Below are 22,156 nucleotides of genomic sequence, written 5' to 3'. Positions count from 1 at the left end.
AGAAAAGAGAATAGACGAATATTAATTACAAGGACTAAGGACTAAAGACATAATTAACATTAAAATTAGGTTAAATCAAAATCTAATAGAAATATTTAAATGAGTTAAAAATAAAACAATGTATTTTCCGAAATTAAAAACATATTCAATGTTTTTACTTAAAAATATATTTAAAGTTTTAAATTAAAAATACTAATAAACTTTAATCCTCTCTTTAATTTCATATAATAAAAAAGTAGATTACGGTAAAATTCAGTAAAGTGAGTACCTATCGTGAGATAGATTGGAAATTTTAATATGTCAGACTACTTCGATCTATTGATGAACCAAAAATAGGATATGGTATACTTATCTATTATTTTAAATTAAAAATTAAATAAAATTAAATTTTTAGATTATATTATTTTAAAATAAAAATATATAATGCTACTGTAACTTAAAAGATTAATGCTCTCAAATTAAACTCAAATTATTGATTATAATAAAATAATTATATATATATATGAACAAATTTTGAAAAAAACAAACTACAAAAGTGACAGAATGAAAATGAGTGTACTGACAGATTTGGCCAGCCCTGTCTAAAAGTAGAATGTTATACTTGATGATATGTTTGCAAGTAGTAACTAGTGCAATTTGTAGAGTAACATGAAAGTTATTATTGTAATGAAATAGTTGGAAATAGATAAGAATTGGAAGTGCTTAAAGTGATGAAAAAAAGTTATGAAATAATGAGATGTTTGTTGTGGGATTAGAATAATTAGGAAAAGATGGTTTTATGGAGAATACAGAAGCATCTAAAAATTTTCAAGGACATATCAATTATGTCTCCCCTCTTCTTCAAAACCCCATTATCATCTTCCAAATCCTACCTCATCACTTTCATTTCACAAATTTCCCATCAACATCACATTAGATCGTTCGTGCTTTTCATATACCCTTTGCTTTACTCGGATGCCATCGTTTACATTTCTTCAAATCATCTAAAAAATTCTTGTCTTCCAACACCCCTCTCACATTAATCTTTCCCTCTTCATAACATTGGTTTCCAACTATTAATTTATGCTTCAAGTTTCACCAATTCCAGATAATTTATACACTCAATAAAGAATAACAAGACTCAAAGACATTCTTACCCTCATATTCTTCCAATCTCATAATCATCTCGTTGTACCAAAAGATTATATATTTTGGTAATGTGCTTGTTAATTAGTTACCAATTCTTCTGAACTGTGGCATTTTGGTGAGTGCCTTCAGCTTTACATTCCAGTAAAACAATATGCATTCTCACTACTTTTTTGCTATGTTTCAAACTGTATAATTCGGGAAAAATATTTGGATTCAAGTTAGTTTTTTTAATATTTTGTTTAAATAAAATAATTCAAATTTATTATATTTTTATTTTCTTTTTATGTTGAGTATTTCACTTACTGTTAACTATAAAAATAAAAAAATAAAAAATTAATATTTCCATTTTACAAACATTAGCAAAAAATAACAAATACATATTTCAATACAAAAATTACGATTGACATATGCTAAAAAAATAATTACTTGAAAAAAATTAATAGAAAATAACAAATATTTTTATTCAATTAATTCATTTGAAACAAGACATCGATCTCTACATATAGAAGTTTAATCCTAAAGTAATAATTACAAATATATTTCTAGAATTTTTTAACAACCTGTTAACTTCTAGTATTACATTTAATATTCTACAAATTTCTATTCCTGCATTCAATATTCTACCTACAATATTCTTCCTTAAACTCTTGAATGAATAGATATATCATCAGTATGTGTATGTGAGGTTATGAAATCACTCAGTTTAGAAAGAGATTTTGTAAACAACTATGCTAGCTTAAGCTCATATGAGAAGTAATAAAGTCACAATCTAGTTTCTATTTAATAGAATGTCAGTTACATCGGAGAGAGGGGAAAGAATGGATCCAGTGTATTGATTTCATTTTATCTCGTTCATCGTACTGAGGATTTTATCTCCTAGGCTTGATTTATCCAATCCCTCTAGAATGAGTAGAGTGGCAAAAAAGACTAAATATGACAAACTAATCTCAAAGTGTAACAAAAAAAAAACGGATTAAAATGACTTCTTTAACTCGATAGCTCGACACAACCCGTTCAGCCAACCTGACAGGCTTGTCAAGCAACCCGACATTAATAAAAGAAAACTTAATTATTTATGAATATTTAACAAAGAAATGATGATGAAACTCATTTTAATTTTAAAATTTTTTAGTATTATAGTGATTGAATGATTATGTGAACAAAAATTATTTAATGTATGAATATGTTTTTATATTATAAAAAATTCAAATACACTCAATGATTTATATCAAAATAAGTAATAAATTATTTAAATGCAGTTTGATTTTCTCACATCACTCTGACAACTCGCTTGGTAGTCTACCCAACAATCTAACAACCTAAAATGAACTCGTTTCAACCGACCGTCCAGATTGTAAAAGTCCACCCATTATTAAGTGACGGACCAACCTAACCCGACCTAATTTTGGTGGTGGCCAAAGTTACACTAAACTTAAACCCAACAAGTTATCATGTTTGCTACTCTTAAAAATAAAATAAAAATGGAAATGAAAGCAAAAGCGGAGAAGCCAACTAGAAGGTCTTTGGTGCTTGAATCATGTTGCTTCCTTTCCATCTCCTTAATTCGAATTAGTCAAATGATCAAATTTCAACCTGTAAAAGTGAAAAATTGGTAGTGACAAGTTTTTGTGAGCGAATGAAATTTAAGAAAGACTACAAAAATATTAAGAAAAAAAAAATCCAACTTTTCGCCTTGGAATCGACCATATGTCAAAGTAAAGGACTTGCCATTCTGTTTCAACATTAGTAATCAATGATTTTTTGCACAAATATGAAGCAAAGAACAAAACCGTTTAATAAATAAAAGGGGACTTTAACCCTTCTTTAATCTTCATATATGTAGCTCTATTATGCATTGGACCTAAACAAAAAGCTTCATTCGAGGTATGGCCTACCAAGATTAGTATCACGTATTGGCATTCACAATAATGCCACTTATTTATTTCCTTTAATGCAGAAAAATTGAGGGACCAGGGGCTCCATACACAAAAATCTGCACATTCAAATTTTCCGAAAGGAATCCCGGCTCAGCAACTTGTGAGACAAATACACAGCAAATTGTACAAGCTACATCGGATTGAATTTGTCTCAACCATTGTCGGTCTCTGATAATCGCATTTATTCAAGAAAAAAACTTGTGATACATGTTGGCTCTTACCTTTTCTGACTAAGCTTCCTCATTTTGAAAATTTTACAAAACATCAGATACCATGAATGTATGTTTCTTGTTCTAACAACAATTAAATTCCCACTTTAATATACTCCCAAGTGGAAAAACATTTCCCTTTGTTTTATTACAAAAAATAGGTTACTCAAAGGCCGTTTTCTTTCAAGACTCACTGCATTATCATCTTTAATATTTTCATGGATATTTTATCATGATACCTTCAATTATGACACTGTGTTAACTAATGTTTCGAAAGAATATTTCTTAGAAAGCAGGTTCAGTCTGGTTGTTGTTTAAATATTGATGTTTTTGTGTTCTAATGATTGACAGTCAGAAATTGATTCCCATAAACAGAGACAGCAACATATTTGATTGCAAGAAAGCAAAGAAAAAGTAGAATAGAAAGCATACATTGGCTCAAATCACGTAGCTGACCAACTTCATTTTGGTCACTAATCAAATAAGCTGATTAATTAATTTGTAGGAAGTGTACAAAGTACAACGAAGCCGACACATACGAATGAAAAATATTATACACATTTTAGAAATATTTGGAGTTTGACTTAGCCGAACAGCTCATATGGAAATATAAGATAAGACTACGAAAGTTTTATGGATTAATTTATAATTGAAATATCCAATTAGGACATGGCTAAGGCCATGGAACCTTCACAATGTCAGAGCCAAAAGACAAGGTATCACAGAAGGATATCGATATAATATCATTCCTGTTCTGTTTCATTATTGAGAACGTGTTCTTGAAAAATAAGTGCTTCAAGACAACTGACTCATTTGGATGCTTGTGTGCCATGAATACCTTGCAGAGAATATTGTGGAATTGGCGACATCTAAGAAGGACAATTCAAACGTTGAATTTCCACTACGTTCAGATGATGTTGTTCAATTATTTTCACTTCCAGTTATGTATTTGTGTTTAAAAATCCAATTATTTGATTAGTCTTATTATCTAAAGACAAAAGAAATTCACTTCCAGGTATACATTTGTGTTTGAAAGTCCAATCATTTGATTTATTTTTCCTATCTAAAGACAAAAGCACCCGTAGTTTGAAAAAATAAAAAAGCTAATTAAAACACTATTATATCTTAATTCGGGATGTTGAGCTTGCAATTTTTAAGTATGGTTAATATGATAAGTATTATGAAAGGGAAATTTACTTTCATTTAAACTATAATTTAATTATATTTTTGTAGAATGAAAAAGGAAAAATCTCTTATATAAATTTATGGTGACACGAACGTGATTGTAAAAAAAAAGAGGCACGTTGATTGAAGATTGACTCTGTGAGATTAAAGTGAGAAAGGTTGTCTGGAATGACAGATGCTTTTGTGATTTGTCCGTAGAGGGGGGAAATGGTACTATTAACGAAAACCGTTGAATCTTTTCTTTCCAAACACAATATAACCTTTTACTTTGTCTTTAAAATTTTTATTCGATTCTTGGTCTGCCATTCTTTTGTGTTTACCAATCACACCGCCCTCTTCTTCTATCATCATCTTTCTCTCTAACATTCTGCATCCTACTGTTCAAATCACTGCGTCATATGACTTCATGTTTCGCAAAAATAACTCAAAGATTAACTTTAAAACTTACAAAATTTAATAACCGAAAGTAAAAAATATCAAATATAGTTTAGTTTAAGAAACTGATGCATTGCTATAACGAGTGAAATAGGTTAAATCTGTATAAAAAATTTGGTCATATTGATATACGTTATTTTTCTTTTTGAAAATTGACTTGATACCGAAGTACTAGAATATACATCAGCTTGTACAAGTTATTAAACTGTAATTTTTAGTTATCTTTTTAAATTAAGTAATAAATATAAAGTAACAAATAAAAATGTTTAAATAAAATTTGATATAATTTTACGATAAAAATATAATTTAAGAGTATTTTTTTAACTTTACTTTTTAATTAATTTTAAATTATGGTATTATTTTATCCATAGTGGATTTTTTTTTACTTTCAATGATTATATTTTTTATATCATAATTTAGTGTTAATCTCTTATTGTATCTTATAATTTTTATAATTAGATTTTAATAAAGTAAAATAACATCTATACTAATATATAAAGGAATTCTCTCTTTTGGTATCCACGATTTATTTTCTATTTTTCCCTTTAAGTAACATTTATTTGAAATCGAATTTACAAATTTTATCTTTTAAGTGAATTTTTTTAAAATTAGAATAACTATCTAATATATATATATATATATATATATATATATATATATATATATATATGAAATTAAAAAAAGAAAACTATTTTGTATTTTTTTTATAAGTGACTTGTTTTTAATTTAACCATTTTTTAAAATTTTAATTATTTTTATAAAATTAGTATAACTATCTAAAATATGAAAAAAAATACAAAATATAATAAAAAATTGTTCCTTTATAAAATTATAGATTGTAAGATCATATAATTATAAAAATAATCAACAAAGATTCATATAGATAACTAAAAAGATGCATGCAAGTGGAAGAAGATTCACATGCATCAAATAATAGAAAAAAACCAATAAAAAAGATTAAAACTCAACCTACATGAACAAAGAAACTGATCGATCCAAATTGAAGAGCTCGTTGTAATGATCAATCCTATGGTCTCGATTTTTCAATAAGACGAACAAAAATAAAGAGTCCTTAGAGAAAAGTGAGATAACTCTAGAAAAATGGTTTCTAGAGAGATAATCTATCTTAAAATAAAGAAACTCGTTTATAACAAAATTATTTATATTAAAACCTTTTAACATTAAAATAATTGAATCTCACTATTTTTAAATCACTATCACTTCTAAAATGTTTTTTTCTAGGTTTTTATAATTTGTTTTGGGCTTTAATATTTTATGGTAAAATCTATCAATAAAATGAGTAACAAAATTTTTACCAAATTCAATAAAAATATATTATTAAATCTATTAAAGATGGATGAAAAGAAAGAGCAGAAAGAAAATGTAAATATGATGACGGAAGAGGAAGAAAAAAAACACAAATCGCCATCCATCACTGTTAATAGATAATTTACCAACGAAATGTGATCTTTAGTAATTATTGGTAGATTTTACCATTAGATACATGATTGTCAGTATTACCAATGGACTTCTCATAATCATCGAAAAAATTTACCAACAAATGTACTATTAGATTTTATTAGCATGGTATTACTATTATTGATTGATTTTATCTCTCAATAATATTTTTCTTGTAGTAGCAATATATGTACAAACATTTTTTTTTGATTGATCCCAGTTGAAATATATTAATACTTGTTCTACGATTATTTTTCTAAAAAACTCAATAAAGTATATATAGAAAATAAAAAAAAAAATCATATTTTCTATCATTATCAATATTTTATGTAATAAAAGAGTTAAAAACAAGAAGGATTAAAATGACTAAACATTTTAGGGAAAAAAAGAAATATGAAATGTATAAACTAGTCATTTAAAAAACATATTACTTAAAGAAACATTTCATAAACTCTATCAGTTACTAAACAAATTTTATTTACCAATACTATCAATAAGATCAAATAACTTTTTTAACCATAGAAAAATAAAAACTGCTGTAACATCTCAATTATATCCTAAAATTAAAAGAAATATTAAACATATAAAAGCTCGTAATCAACCATGTTAAATTATTAAGTTGGAGTGTTCAAATACATAAAACATAATTATAGAACAATTTGTGTTTTCACTTTATTATTTTAAAATGGTATGTGTTGTTAGGTAGTAATAATTCGAAATAAATATTTAACGTATAAGATTAGTTTATTAAAATAAGCAACCATTTATGAACCAATCTAATTGTCAGTGTTTGAAGTTAACTTGAAAAAATCAATTGTGTCATATTTATTAACATGACTTATCAACTAAACTTTATTGTCACACAATTTAGTTAGGTTGTACTTATAATGAATTGGATTGGCTCCAGGTATAAGATATATTAAAAAAATATTTTTAACCTTTTTTGTGCTCACCACATAATTGTTTTTTTTTGTGTAGTATCATTAGAATTAATTATACTACCTTCTATGATTATTGTCAATTTTGAAATTTAGTGGTTTGGTCACAATTTTTTTATACAATATATCCTAGTGATTAAATGAGGAGGATATATATAAATCAATTTTAACCTTGACTCCATACATACATATTTTACTGAATTTAATAATTCGTGATGACAATTAAAAATTAAAAAATTGTATGGACTCGTACTTAAAAAATGTTCCATATTATTGAAACATATTTACTTAATTTAAAAGAGTAATTTTAATTATACTCATAATAATTCAACGCAACTAAAAATTGATTGTTAAACTCCAACAGTATTGTATATGTAAACAAAATTACTACTTAATAAACTAAGAGATTTGAAGTACAAAATTATTATTTGAAATAAAAAGTTATATACTATAATATTCGGCTAATTTTTACTATATTTTATAAAAGACAGAATCTACATATATACAGCGTGAAGTTTATAAAAATATATTAACTTACTAAATGGACTTAATGGTACAAATTTTGACAGTACTGATATGATCTAATATAAATTTGTTTTGAAGAACTAAAAACTGAACGTAGTAACAAAAGTTTCATTCATCCAAAGATTTGGTGCAGTTAGTGAATATTTGATCATAGAAAATTGTCTGCTTTCTTATATATATATATTTACATGAGAGGCAGAGATGCAAACTACGATGAATAGGGACAATTGCATTATTGTGATTGTCGCATTTGAATGTGGAAGTACAGTTGTTTATTTCTATTATTAACTTTGGTTTTAGTATCCTACCTAAAAAAACAACGGTTTTAGTATCTTACCACACAAACACAGAAGTCGTATGAAGTCAGAAAATTGACATTCAAGAAAACCACAATTAATTCACAACGTACGTAATTTTCAAATTGCAAAAAAGATGAATCATTAGGATGGTTAGTTGAAGTTCCAGCAATTTCTAAGGGAGGAAAAATGACCTTAACCCGGACAGATGTCAAAAGCAATTTTGCATTTGTTCCCAAATGATGAAACTTGTCCAAACGATCATGGTTTTGAAAAACCATCCCAAAAAACCAAAGGAGGATAAGAAGGCCAGTTTTTTCTGCATAGGGTACCTGGCTGCCAGAAAAAAAAGTTAGTCAAGAAAAGGAAAGAGCCATAGAGTTTTCAATTTTTTTAGTGTAATTACCAAAGGGCAACAAAAGAACCTAGAGAAGCTTCTGTTATCATCAATTTAATGCAGTGTATATTGTTTGCTACTCTCAGGAATTACTTGTCTACTAGAATTTTTCCCTTCTCAAATCATGTGCTTAATTTATACTTTATGTTTCTATTCTTGGACTAGATTTAGCCTGGCAGACACACTCCTTCAATTTCCTTACATACTTTTCATTTATTTATCACTCTCTTTTCTTGATATCATGTGAGAATGGTGACGTTTCGTCACACTTGAGAAGTTTCAAACACACCAGACTATACAATTTGGAACTCCCAGCTCTAAGCAGCATGGTCCATAACCACCTAGGTCGGTGAAAAGTAAGAACCCTCTTAGCTAGCTTCGTAGCATATGGCAATTACCAAAAGTTGGTACATACAGTCACATGAAGATCAGAACTTTTGTGTGTTAAAATTTTGAGATCTCTTGAGAAAATGCCAATGGGACATATACATACATACATACATAGGTAAAAACGAAACTTAGTAATAATTATGATGTGTGTTACTCTGTTGTCGTATACATACATCAGTGGATAGAAAGCGTGGAAGAATGAAGACCGTCGAAACATGATGACCCAGATGGTGGGGCCAAAGATTGTCCCGTGAAGAAGGGTGGTGTGAGGTGCCCAGTTGAGGAAAGTCAGAAATGAATTAAAAAAAGGAAAATGGTTTGGCAGTGTCCAATCAGCTCTTGGTACAACTTTCTCCTCTCTAAGGCTCCTCCTATTTATTTGATTCCCTGTCATGCTGCCATTTTATTTTCTCACTTTCCTTGTCTCACCATAATAATAACCCTTTTTAACTCAAACCTTCGTAACTCTTCCCCTCACCCCACCAAAACACCCTTTACTTTCCTAGCCATTCATTCTTCCTCCACGTACGTTTCCACAAAAACCATTGCTGGATTCAACACTTCCTCACTCACGTACACATGGGAAGACACTCTTGTTGCTACAAACACAAGTTACGGAAAGGCCTTTGGTCTCCTGAGGAAGATGAGAAGCTTCTGGATTACATCACCAAACATGGTCATGGATGTTGGAGTTCAGTCCCCAAACTTGCTGGTATATCTACATATATACATATATAGTACTATATCGTTTGTTTGCTCTCAAATTTCAACACTTCGTTGATGTAGTGTGCACAATGAATGACTAGAGACAGTAGACAAGAGAGTCATTCTAATCTTAATTCTGCATGCCAGGTCTGCAGAGGTGTGGGAAGAGTTGTAGGTTGAGGTGGATAAATTACCTGAGGCCTGATTTGAAGAGAGGAGCATTCTCGCAGGAGGAGGAGAACATGATCATTGAACTCCATGCAGTCCTTGGAAACAGGTAGTTTAGTATATAGTTAAATATCTCACAGGGCCTTTTTTTTCTCTTTCTTTTTTAACGTATCGTTATTACTTTTGACTTTTGTTCTTGTATATGTATGTTTTACTGTTTCTCATGTGGTTTGCTCGGTGACTGCTTTATCAGGTGGTCTCAGATTGCAGCACAGTTACCGGGAAGAACTGACAATGAGATTAAAAACTTATGGAACTCGTGCCTGAAGAAGAAGCTGAGGCAAAGAAGCATTGACCCAAACACCCACAAACCACTCTCTGAGGTTGAGAAGGACAAGGACATGCTACCCTCAACCGACAAAACCAATCAGAAAGCCTCGTTGGGATCCAATGAAGTGAGTTTGGTTGATCACCCAGCAAAAGCCTTGCCTTCTTCAGAGAGATACCCTCTTGAAGTTTCCACCAGTTCAACCCAGGAACTATTCCTAGATAGGTTTGGTGCTACCTGCCATGACAACAGTTGCAGGCCCTCTGATGTGGTAGGACCATACTTCTCCTTCCATCACTTCAACTATGGAACAACAAACATGGGCCTCTCTGCAAACCCCAACGCATCTCTTTCCTTCATTCCACCCTCCACCTCTTCAGACCTTAACAATTCCACCATATCCTCCTCTATGCTGCATTCGATTTTCCCAACACACGTGAAGCTCCAATCTAACGACAACCCTTCCATATCCTCCGATGCGGTTCAAAACTGGGAATCCAACAACACAAACAAAAGCAATGCCAGTATGCAGTTTCAAAGCAGCACAGACTTCCTTGAAAACACGTGGGGGGTGGCTGAGTCTGCAAAGGTTAACATTAACAAAGATGCTCAAGTGCCCCTTCAGACAGAACAAGAGGATCTAAAATGGTCCGAGTATCTTAACACCCCATTTATTCTGGGAAACACACCGGAGAATCAAATCCAAACCTCGCAATCTATCTACAGTGAGGTCAAACCAGAAACAGGATTCATAACAGACGAGTCATGTACTAGTTGGCACCATCCGCCACCAGCTTTTCAACTTTCCGATATATATAGTAAGAATCTGCAGAGATTTTCAGTGACTTTTGGACAAACCCTTTAACCTGTACGTGATATGTGGAAACTTCAACTCAACGAAAGAGACAAAGATGTTGCCGACTTAATTTCCAATGTGAACCAGGTCAGAATTTTCTCGTGAGTTCTGACCACAGGTGTGTGCTGTAAAAAAATTTGTGATTAATTCCAGCTTCTTATATATTCCCACCATTTTGTTACACAAACGTAGAGGCACCACTGCTGAAATAAGGCTTGTTCCAATTCAATGCTTCTCTCCTATAAAATTCTTAAGCCGTTCCTTACAATGTACATGTAGCTTGTGAGTTATTTTTGTGTATACAAATTCTTATTATTTTGTACCAAGACTTGCACAGTTGACATTGCATTACTTCATGGAGGCTGCGTGTGACTCAATAGTTTCAAATCCTAATATCTTTTGAGATGTTCGGGATTTGTTCTGTCTCTTTTTACAGTCAGTTTTTTTTTTTCTTGATCCTTCTCTAACTGAGAATCCATTGAACTTCCTTCTTTTTTTTTCTCTCACTGACCCTATTTCTTAAATGGGTGTCTGTCACTGTCTCCTACAGATAGAGATTGTTTTCACTTTTTGAAGGACCTGAGCACACTTCCCTTCCCCTCTCAATCACTCAAGACAAGAAAGTATGCAATACTTGTCTTCCTCTGATTTACCTCTTTCAAAAGGGTCATCGAGTTGTACACACCACACACCACACAGACACAGATAGATTTGATTACTAACTCAACAGTTGTAAGCACTATAGCTACAATGAGGCAAAAAACCACAGCAATTTCTGCCACGCACCGACTATTTCAGAAACTCTAAGGCCACAAAAAGAACATATTTAACAGCTTTCTTCGGTTAACTATTTGGTACGGACAAGGTGAAGAATGAAAAACACGGGAAAGAAAATGAAATGAACTCATAATTCAGTGTTAGAGAAGAGAACATTTATTTTATTGTGGTGTATTGGGAAGTGCCACGAAGTGTACCCATTAGAAACAAAAGGATTTTGCGTGAATGTCCTTAGCGTGGGCCAATTCCTCTAAAAGCTTCACACCAGATAATTGGTCCCTCAGTGGGCATCTACATATACTGTTGCTGAAAGTGAAAGTAGCAAGAGAAAAAAATATGGCGTGTTCTCACACAAGACATGACAGAAATGACAGAGAGAAAACAACATGAAAACGAAAAAGAAAAGAAAGAAAGCAAGCATCATTCAAGTATAACTTGTTCTCGAGAACCATTCCCCCACCATTGAAACAAGTTTTATTTTTTCCTTTCATTCTTTTCCAATTACTGAAACGGTTTTGACGAATGCTCCTCCAACATATCCATTCATAATTGAGTGGCTACACCAAACCTTTTGAAGCATAAACTTTTCACTGAATAAAACAATTAACAAAAGTTCAGGATATGAACTAGTGGGAAACCAGTAACTATCTAACCAAGTACATGGGAAAAGTCATAGAAACATTGAAATAGAGCTTATATTATATATGGAAAATGGTTGTTTGACATCATTTTACTGACACGTTTTATAGAAGTAAAATGGTCTTATTAAAAGTTAACTTTTGTACTTCTAAACTCCAAAGAGTTAGTTTAGTGCAATAAAAGACTTACACTTACACAGGGTTCAGAATCTCACAAGTCATTTTGTTAAAAGAGATAAATGAATATAGTTCTGCAAACATTTCTAGAAATTTTCTGTTGCAGAAAACAAAAAAACTAGTTTCAAAGAAGAAAGTTATTGTCGGTTACTCTTTCCTATTGGCAACTTGCATCAACAAAGAAGCTCAAGTCAAATAGTTTTGAAGCATCCATGCATGACAGTGATTTGGTTTCCCTTTCAGCTTATCATTTTTCCTCCAATTACCTGTCAAAAGGGCTAAATTTCACAAGTTATCTTGCCAACAGGAAGAAAAGATTCAGGCATCTTATTAATCAGATATGTCTCTATTATGGCGAAAATGGAATATCTTTCAGATATTAGGATTTGCTTATTCATGCTTTAGGACAATAAACACTTGCAGCCCTTGATTGTCCATGTGCACACAACTAATACAATAGTCTTTTGGATCATTAAATATCTTGAAACTTATTATTTATTTAATTTGGGGAGTTAGTGATGGTACATTTTGAATCTCCATGCATGTGAAACAAATAATTGGGTCTAGTTGATGGGACCCTACAATCATCAGTGCACAGGAACAGAACAAAAATCCTGAAGGGGATAATGGGGTGCTGACTATGAAATCTCAAGTTTGATCCTTGTAAAATATTAATGTCCCAGTTAAACAAGTTTCTTCAGTTTTAAATTCTTTGCACTCATATAATTGAGTGAGGAACAAAGTATATTTATATACATCTCTATACTATTCATAATTCATAGAAGAAGGCAAGGGCCAGAACCTAATAAAATATTTCTTGATTATGATCACAATGATTGGAGTGATAATGACGGTGTTGATGAAGCTGTGTAGTATTATTATATAGCCTTATCGATAGACTTGCTCTGGTGACAGGTAATTTGAGAATAGTTTTAAGATAGTGAAGGAGAATGAACAATCAAATGTAATATTTTTTTCAAATACCTTACTTAATCCAAGGAAATTAGTGATGGACAAAATCGATAAATATATTGTACCAAGATATAAAACAAAAGTAATTTATCTTTTGTGTATATTAATAAATAGCAAATGAAGGAAGAAACTAAAATTTTATTTCTTAAAGTTAGCTTTTGTTTCCTTTGTTTTCAAAGGGAGGAAATATCAATGTATGTTACTTTTTTCTTTATCTGCTTTCACTTCTCTTATTAAACATCTTATTAGGTTGTTTTGCTATGATATTATTTAGATTTTTTTTTCTCCTTTTAAGAATAAAGTTCACCAAACATTCTTTTATTTAAGAAACAATAAAAAGGAGCCTCAAACCAAAAAAATGTATGATATCATTTTTTTATTATGAATATTTTCCACCTTTAATACATCATATTTTGTATTTATTTAATTACGAGACAAATTATAAAGTTCAAAATTTTAGATTGTCCTGGACCTGGCTTAACAGTTCAGATAGTCCAATAGGCTAAATTTGTTCACACCGCTGGAATTTTCTTCTTACACCGACAACTTTCTTTCTTGTGGTACAACTGTCAACTTCCTTAATTAAACATATACATACAAAAAAAAAATCAACGAGTTCTACGTAATTTGTTCTAAACTAATTTTAACCAATGAAAAAATTATTTTCCTATAGATATTTATGAAAAAACTTATCAAAAACATACTTATAATTTTAAATAAGTTTATCATGAATATAAAAGAAGTCTTTCAAATGTTAAATGTAACTTTTATTATTTAAAAATTATTTTAGGGACTTATTTGATATTTAAACAACATTATAATCAAGCGAATATTTGTTGGATTGAATTTATATTTTAATTGTAAAAGATAAACTGTAAATTTTTGGCACTACTTTTGCATATATTACAGTGTAACAAAAATAAATAAAATATATTAACAATTTAGTTATAGATATAGGTATAGATATATAAAATGATAAAAAAATAAAAGTAAATAAATAACTCTAATAAAATTATCCATATGAATCAAATTATAAATACTTTTTCCACCGTTAATTGTTATAAAAATATTTTGCACTACTTTTGCATATATGAATATAATTAAAAATAAATAAAATATTAACAATTTAGTCATAGATATAAGTATAGATAAATAAAATGATAAAAAATAAAGGGTTAAATATGTTTTTAGTCCCTAAACTATCAGGCGATTTTGTTTTTAGTCCCTGCTCAGAACTTTGATGGTTTTTAGTCCTTATAGTTTTGAAACTCTGAGTATTAGTCCTCAAAAATGGACGGTGTTAAGTTTTTGTGGATGTGGCAAACGGAGATGCCACGTGATCACTGATCTCTCTGCTTCACTCTCTGCCACGTGGGATGTTTAACTGTTGAACCGAGATTAAGTCAATACGCTCTAATCATCCTTTCAGGATCTGGAATTCTGGCTTTCTCTTCGAACGCATCTCCATTCACGTTATCGCCTCTGTAACTGGGGAGTTTCACTCCGTTCTTCTCCTCCAACTGCTCCGATCTCGGTTTCGCGAACTGACCCGCCATACGTCCCACCTAACACGAACATTCCAAGACAACCCCATTATTATATATCATCATTTTGTATTTTATTTGAAGCGTCTTGAGAAACAAACGAGAGAGTGGAGGTGGTGTGATGGTACCTTAATAACGGGCATCTGGCCACCGAACATCAACATCCATAAACTCTCCAATCACTTCCAATATTTCTTTTTCTGATATCAATTCTTCACTGCCCAGCACTGATCTTTTCAACTCCCACCCATTCTTCCACACTTCCAAAATTTGTCTACTGTTTGGAACTTGGTCCACGAAAAGAGGGAATGTCAGCATTGGAATACCAGCAAAAACAGCTTCCAGAGTGGAATTCCACCCACAATGGGTCCAAAATCCACCTACAGAAGGATGTGACAAAACCTTCAATTGGTCACACCAAGGCACCACTAAACCCCTATCCCCACATTTCTCTTTTAGCCAGGAAACTTCTCCACGAACCACCCTGTAGTAGGAACGCGTTCCCCGCGGCGGCGACGGCGAGGCGCTCCTCAAGGTTGCGAGCCTCTCCGGCGAAGACGATGGGAGGGAACGCTTCCAGGCTCTTGAGCACCGCCCAGAGGTTCTCTTGGTTCGGGTATTCCGGGAGCTGGAGAGCCTTTTTGGACTTCCAGCTGTCCACGGCCCACTTGGCCTCGTGCCTCGGTTGCTGCTGTTTGCCGTCGGTTACTACATTGACGGAGTTGTCGGCTGCTTGAACAGATTGGATGGGCCTAGGTTTGGGCCTGGACCCGCGAACGGAGTAGCATTGGGTGGTGGATGAGAGTGAAGCAGATCCTGAAAGGATGATTAGAGCGTATTGACTTAATCTCGGTTCAACAGTTAAACATCCCACGTGGCAGAGAGTGAAGCAGAGAGATCAGTGATCACATGGCATCTCCGTTTGCCACATCCACAAAAACTTAACACCGTCCATTTTTGAGGACTAATACTCAGAGTTTCAAAACTATAAGGACTAAAAACCATCAAAGTTCTGAGCAGGGACTAAAAACAAAATCGCCTGATAGTTCAGGGACTAAAAACATATTTAACCCAAAAATAAATAAATTTAATGAAATTATTTATATGAATGTAATTTTAATACTTTTTCATCGTTAATTATTACAAAAATATTGTGTAACATTATAATATTTACTATTATTTTTATTATTATTTATTTGAAAATAATAGTTTGATTTGAATGATGTAAAGACTTATAAAATGACATTTTAGAAGTGACAAGGTTTAGTTTAAAAATAATGAGACTCCGTTATTTTAATATTAAAAGATTTTAATATAAATAGTTTTGTTATGAATGAGTTTCATTATTTTAAATCACATAATTTTTATAGACACCTTTTTTCTAAAATTCTCTCGTTTTTCTCTAGGAGTTCTTCCTCCTTGTTTGTATCATTGAAGAATCGAGACCGTATGATTGATCCTTATAGTGAGCTTTTCAATTTAAACTGAAGAGTTTCTCCATTCGGGTAAGTTGAGTTTCAACTTTTTTTCTTCGTCTTTCTTTGTTATATGTTGTATGTGAGCCTTCTTTCACTTACATGTATCTTTTAAGTCATCTAGACGAGTCTTTATTGATTAGTAGTTTTAATGGCGTGCCCTAATCGTGTTTGTGTTGTTTCTAAGTGTAGATAAGACATCTTGCAAGCTTGAAAGGGGTTTTAGTTTCTTTTGAGCAAGTTTGTTTGTCTCTCAAGTAAAGGGAGCTAATTGCATTGTTATAGTGTTATAGATATCTTGAAACCTGTAATTGCATAATTGAATGGTATGATGAAATTGATCTATTGGATGTTTGTATTGTTGAATTGTCTTAGTTGAGTTGCGTTGATCAGAGAACTTAGGATATGGTCAATTAAGTCAATTGGTATGTGCTCTGTAAAAATTATTTTTGACCAAAGTACTAAAAAGGAAATACCAATTTGATCATTTCAGCAGGTTCAAATTTCCTAAATCACAAAGTTTTCATATGTTGTTTTATGATACAACACTAAGCAATGGTAGGTTGACGCTGAGTGTTAGTTAATTGTGTAAACCTGGAAATATTTTAGCTCCCAAATGATGAATGTAAGTTCATTGTGTAGGTATGGAAACATTTTAGCTCCAAAATGTTGAGCATCGTAAAATGTAAATGCTTTGACGTTGAGTGGTAGCAAGGCACCGCTAAGCGCCATCCTTCACTACAAATATAGAGTTGTTTTGTTCCTGGACGCCAAGCGGTATGAGGGTGTCATTGAGTGTGACTTTTTGTGATAAAAATAACGTTGAGCGTCATGACTATCGTTCAGCACCACCTTTTGTAAAAGTTTTGACATTGAGCGTCAGGACTGCTGTTGAGCACCACCTTATGCAAGAAACCTAGTGTTGGGTGCCACTTCTAAGCATCAATGTGTATGTTTGAAATTTCTTATTTCATGTATGTTTGAGATAGAATTTGCAATGTACTTTTAAGTATGTTTATGAGTACTATGGTGCTTTAGTTAATGATAATATTGTTGTGAATATAAGGGATGACGAAGTAGTGATTTTTAAGGAGGGAGTCATGTGGAATGTGTCTTTCACTAGTATGTATCTTGAGGTACAAACTGTTTCATTTTAATTATTGACAAATTTACTATCGACAGATTTTTTCGTAAGTAAATCCATCGGTAATACTTATTTCATTTACCGACGAATTTTTTGTTCATAAAATCCATTGATAATTAAAAATCTTAGAATTGATCGATAAAATTTGTCGATAATTTAAAATATTTATTATCGATGGATTCGTCAATAAAAGGAGCGGTAAATTTTTTATACAAATTGGAGTGTAGAAATGTAATTGCTTCTTTCTTTGATCTCTTTCGTCACAACAAGGGATTTCTTCTTGTTGCAATGCCACCGAAAGAGGTTTCTTACATCTCCTTCTTCACAGTCACCACAAACTACCGCAAGTGGTTTCTTCGGTTTCCTTCTTCACAGCCACCACAGATCACCGCAGGGGTTTCTTCGATCTCCTTCTTCACAACCATCATAGACCACCGCAAAAGGTTTTGATCTCCCTCTTCACAGCACCACAGACCATTACAAGGGATTTCTTCGTTCTACATTATGTGAGGGTTTCGTTTTCTCCTTCTTCTCTGTCATTGTCATACCAAGTCACTTACTATCACACCTTCAAGTTCGTCATAATCAGTGCAAATTTTTCTTTTTCTATGTTTATACAATGGTTTGTTGTGTGAGTGGGTATTAAGTGTGTTGTAATTAGAAGAAATTGATAATAATGCTAAAGTAGAATTGAGAAGTTGATTTTGTTTTATTGGGCATTTATTGAGACCATGAGTATTGAATTGATGAAAAAATGAAGACGAAATTGAAAAAGTAAAGGAAGAATATGAAGGAGGGCGAGGAACCTAAGGATTTTTTGTCATTAGTAAATTGTCAGTAATATCGATTAATTGACGAATTTTGGACATTATTGACGTATTTTAGTTATGGATAATATCAATTTTTCTTGTAGAATGATTATCTTTAAATATATGTACTATCATGATTAATTTCTTAGATAACTTTATTAATATTATATCTATAAGTTTGAAATAAATTTATTTTATTTTATCAATTTTATAATTTCTTATATTTATATTTTATCAATTATCTTTTAAAATTGAAATATTACAATTTGAATTTTGAGTAACATTGTAATTGATATAAATGTCTTTAAATATTATATAAATGTTAGAGAAGAGAAGGAAATAATAATAAAGGGTGAAAAATAGGAATGACACTGTCGTTAATTTTCTTAAAGTTTAATAAAATTATAATATATTCATCAGAATTAATATATAATTGAAATCTAATTTGAAAATTTGTGCAGGAAGATTTGAGTTAGCAAATCATGATCTAAATTGGTGGAAAGAGAATGTGAAAACAAACTCTTTATATAATTTTTTATTTGGAAAAAATATTATCTTTATAATAACTAAGATTTCACTGAACATATTCATTATAAATCTATTTAATAGACCAAGAGTTTGACAACATGCAGATACAAGTAAAAGTCCTAATTTGGACACCAAATAAAAGTTGAACTCATTATAAACACATTTACCTCATTAGTGTATATAATATATTTATCAGATCATATAAAACTATTTAAATGATTTATATTATTTGATATTTTTAATTTAATCCAGTAAACAAATAATCCATAATCCATAATCAATTAACTAAACCTGGTAGAAGAAAAAACGTTGAACGAGAGACCTGTTAAATGTGATCAGTTAGCATTTTCAAAAATAATCATCAATAATTTTAATAAATATTCTTACCAATAATATGATTATAAGAAAAAAAAATACTCAAAAAAATTCTCAACTTTACCCTAAAGATAATTCAATGGATTGTCTTTTTTAGTAATTTAACATATATTTGTCCTTTCTCATATGCAAAGAAATTTAGGAAAAAGTCTATACATAATGTAATAATAATAATAATAATAATAATAATGATAATCTATATTTAAATTTTTAGTTTTAGTGTTCTTGTTTATTTTTCAAATTTATTCTTTAAATAATTTTTTTAATTAAAATAATTATTATATCAATTTTACCATTTTTTAAATTTAATTTTAACTTTTTTTAAACTTAACCATTTTATTATTTATAAGATTACCTATAAAATAAATAAAAACTATTTACATATAAAATATATTTATATTAAATTTCATAATTATAATATTAAGTATTATAATTTATAATAATAAAATAATAAATAAATTTATATTTTACTAAAAAAGGATATGCATGATTGACAATGATACGTATAATTAACAATGAAAAAGGATAGGCATAATTAAAATGTTGAAACGTTGAAAGTAGAGTCAGCGAAATTAGATGGATAGTAATAGATGTTGGCGTAAGAGACTAAAGGCAATGGGAAGTCGTCTATTGATAGCAAAGTCCACAGAAGCCATGAATAGTTTGAGAGAAATGTTCAAAGTTTCTAAAAACAAAATCTCAGAAGTACCATCCATCTTTAGGAAACCAAACTTCTATAAAAATGATTCTGCAATAATCACCAATGCCCATAGAACCATCCCCGTAAACAGCAGGGAAGAAGAGAACCTTTTTCTCTTTCTTATCGCTCATACTTATTAAACTTTAAGAATAAAAAAAAAAAAGAAAAGAAAATGGAAAAGAACGCGACAATGGTCTCTGCTGTTTCTCTCATTCTCGTAGTAGGCGTTGCCCTAGGCGTTGTCGCTTTTGTCTCCACCGGCAACAACGACGAACCCGCCACCTCAGGCGACACCACCGGAAAGGTGACCACCCACACGAAAGCCGTGCAAGCCGTGTGCCAAAACACTGACGATAAGAAGTTCTGCTCTGACACTTTCAGCTCCGTCAACACCTCAGACCCAACCGCATACGTCCAAACCGTGGTGAAAAAAGCCATGGACGACGTCATCAAAGGCTTCAACCTAAGCGATACTCTAAAGGTCGAAAACAGCAAGGGAAATTCAACCGTCAAGATGGCCCTTGATGATTGCAAGGACCTGTTGGAATTCGCCATCGACGAGTTACAAGCGTCTGAGATTCTAGTCAAAGAGAACAACATTAACAACATCAACGACCGCGCTGCGGACCTCAAAAACTGGATTGGCGCCGTCGTTGCATACAAGGAATCGTGCCTGGACGGGTTCGACACGGACGGGGAGAAGGAGGTGCAATCCAAGTTGAAAACCGAAAGTTTGGACGGAATTGGGAAGTTAACGGGGTTAGCTCTTGACGTTGTGTCCGGCTTCGCGGAAGTACTCTCGGGCTTCAATTTAGATCTGACTGCCAAGACTTCGTCTCGTCGTCTTCTCGATGTGGACCAAGAGGGATATCCATCGTGGTTGTCCATGCCGGATCGGAAGCTCTTGGCGGACACAGCTTCCGTTAAACCTAACGCGGTTGTTGCCAAGGATGGTAGTGGCGATTATAAGACCGTTGAGGAGGCCATTAACTCCTACCCCAAAAATCATCAGGGCAGATTCATTATCTACGTCAAGGCCGGTACCTATGATGAATACATCAAAGTTGACAAAAAGAAGAATAGAATTCTGCTATACGGCGATGGCCCCACAAAGACAATTATCACCGGCAATAAAAACGTGGTTGATGGTTATAAGACAATTAGAACTGCTACCTTCTGTGAGTTATTCTTTTATTTTCAGTTCAATGAAATCTGATTCTGGCTACGTATGAAACAACACGTGAAAATAGTATATTAATATGTGATGACCGTTTGCAGCGACGGTTGCAGAAGATTTCATGGCAAAGTCTATTGCATTTGTGAACTCTGCCGGCGCGGCGAAACACCAAGCAGTGGCATTGCGCGTTCAAGGCGATAGGTCGGCCTTCTTCGACTGCGCCATGCACGGTTACCAGGACACGTTGTACACCCACGCTCATCGTCAGTTCTACCGCAACTGCGAAATCTCTGGCACGGTGGATTTCATTTTCGGCTACGGCACCACCCTGATCCAGAACTCGAAGATCGTTGTGCGGAAGCCAGATCCGAATCAGCAGAACATTATCGTGGCGGACGGGACGGACCAAAAGAACATGCCGACGGGAGCGGTGCTGCAAAACTGCGATATCATGGCGGAGCCGGAACTGGAGAAGGTAAAGACGTCGTTTAAGACGTACTTGGCGAGGCCGTGGAAGGCATATTCGAGGGCAATCTTCCTAGAAAACACGATCACCGATGTGATTCAGCCAGATGGGTATCTTCCCTGGAATGGGAACCTGAACCTGGACACGTGTTTCTTTGCTGAGTACGAGAACACTGGGGCCGGTGCCGATCTGAAAGCTAGGGTGAAATGGAGTCGCGGGGTCCTTAGCAAGGCCGATGCTAACAAATACACCGCTGACCAATGGCTCCAGGCAAACGCCTGGCTCCCTGCTACTGGCATTCCTTTCACTCCCGGTCTCACCAAACCTTAAACTCAAACTCACCCATCAACAAATCCATGTCCTGTCCCCATTAACCAAAACAATCTTGCTATATATCCATTCTTACTTAGGTTTAGATG

The 22,156-nt window shown here is 32.4% G+C and overlaps 1 protein-coding gene and 1 pseudogene across 1 annotated transcript; both read left to right on the top strand.

Moving 5' to 3' along the window:
• Window positions 1-9,318: 9,318 nt before the first annotated feature.
• On the top strand, window positions 9,319-11,311 carry LOC148193278 (transcription factor MYB61-like). Its single transcript, XM_088099832.1, has 3 exons — window positions 9,319-9,610; window positions 9,751-9,880; window positions 10,025-11,311. The coding sequence occupies exons 1-3, from the start codon at window positions 9,478-9,480 to the stop codon at window positions 10,962-10,964; spliced, it is 1,203 nt and encodes a 400-aa protein (XP_087955958.1). The 5' UTR covers window positions 9,319-9,477; the 3' UTR covers window positions 10,965-11,311.
• Window positions 11,312-20,207: 8,896 nt separating this feature from the next.
• On the top strand, window positions 20,208-22,067 carry LOC148193277 (pectinesterase pseudogene; annotated as a pseudogene).
• The last annotated feature ends 89 nt before the right edge of the window (window positions 22,068-22,156 follow it).

This window comes from Vigna umbellata, chromosome 9, assembly GCF_029865625.1.
Source record: "Vigna umbellata cultivar VRB3 chromosome 9, Vumbellata_1.0, whole genome shotgun sequence".
NCBI lineage: Eukaryota > Viridiplantae > Streptophyta > Magnoliopsida > Fabales > Fabaceae > Vigna > Vigna umbellata.
The sequence above is the reverse complement of the archived record's forward strand: the minus strand, read 5'-3'. Positions and strand labels throughout refer to the sequence as shown.

What these genes read in the sequence shown, in the direction of transcription:
- LOC148193278 (XM_088099832.1), top strand. Translation starts at nt 9,478, where the DNA reads ATGGGAAGACACTCTTGTTGCTACAAACACAAGTTACGGAAAGGCCTT. An exon ending in TTCAGTCCCCAAACTTGCTG is followed by an intron (nt 9,611 to 9,750) that starts GTATATCTACAT and finishes TCTGCATGCCAG; the next exon opens with GTCTGCAGAGGTGTGGGAAG. An exon ending in CATGCAGTCCTTGGAAACAG is followed by an intron (nt 9,881 to 10,024) that starts GTAGTTTAGTAT and finishes CTGCTTTATCAG; the next exon opens with GTGGTCTCAGATTGCAGCAC.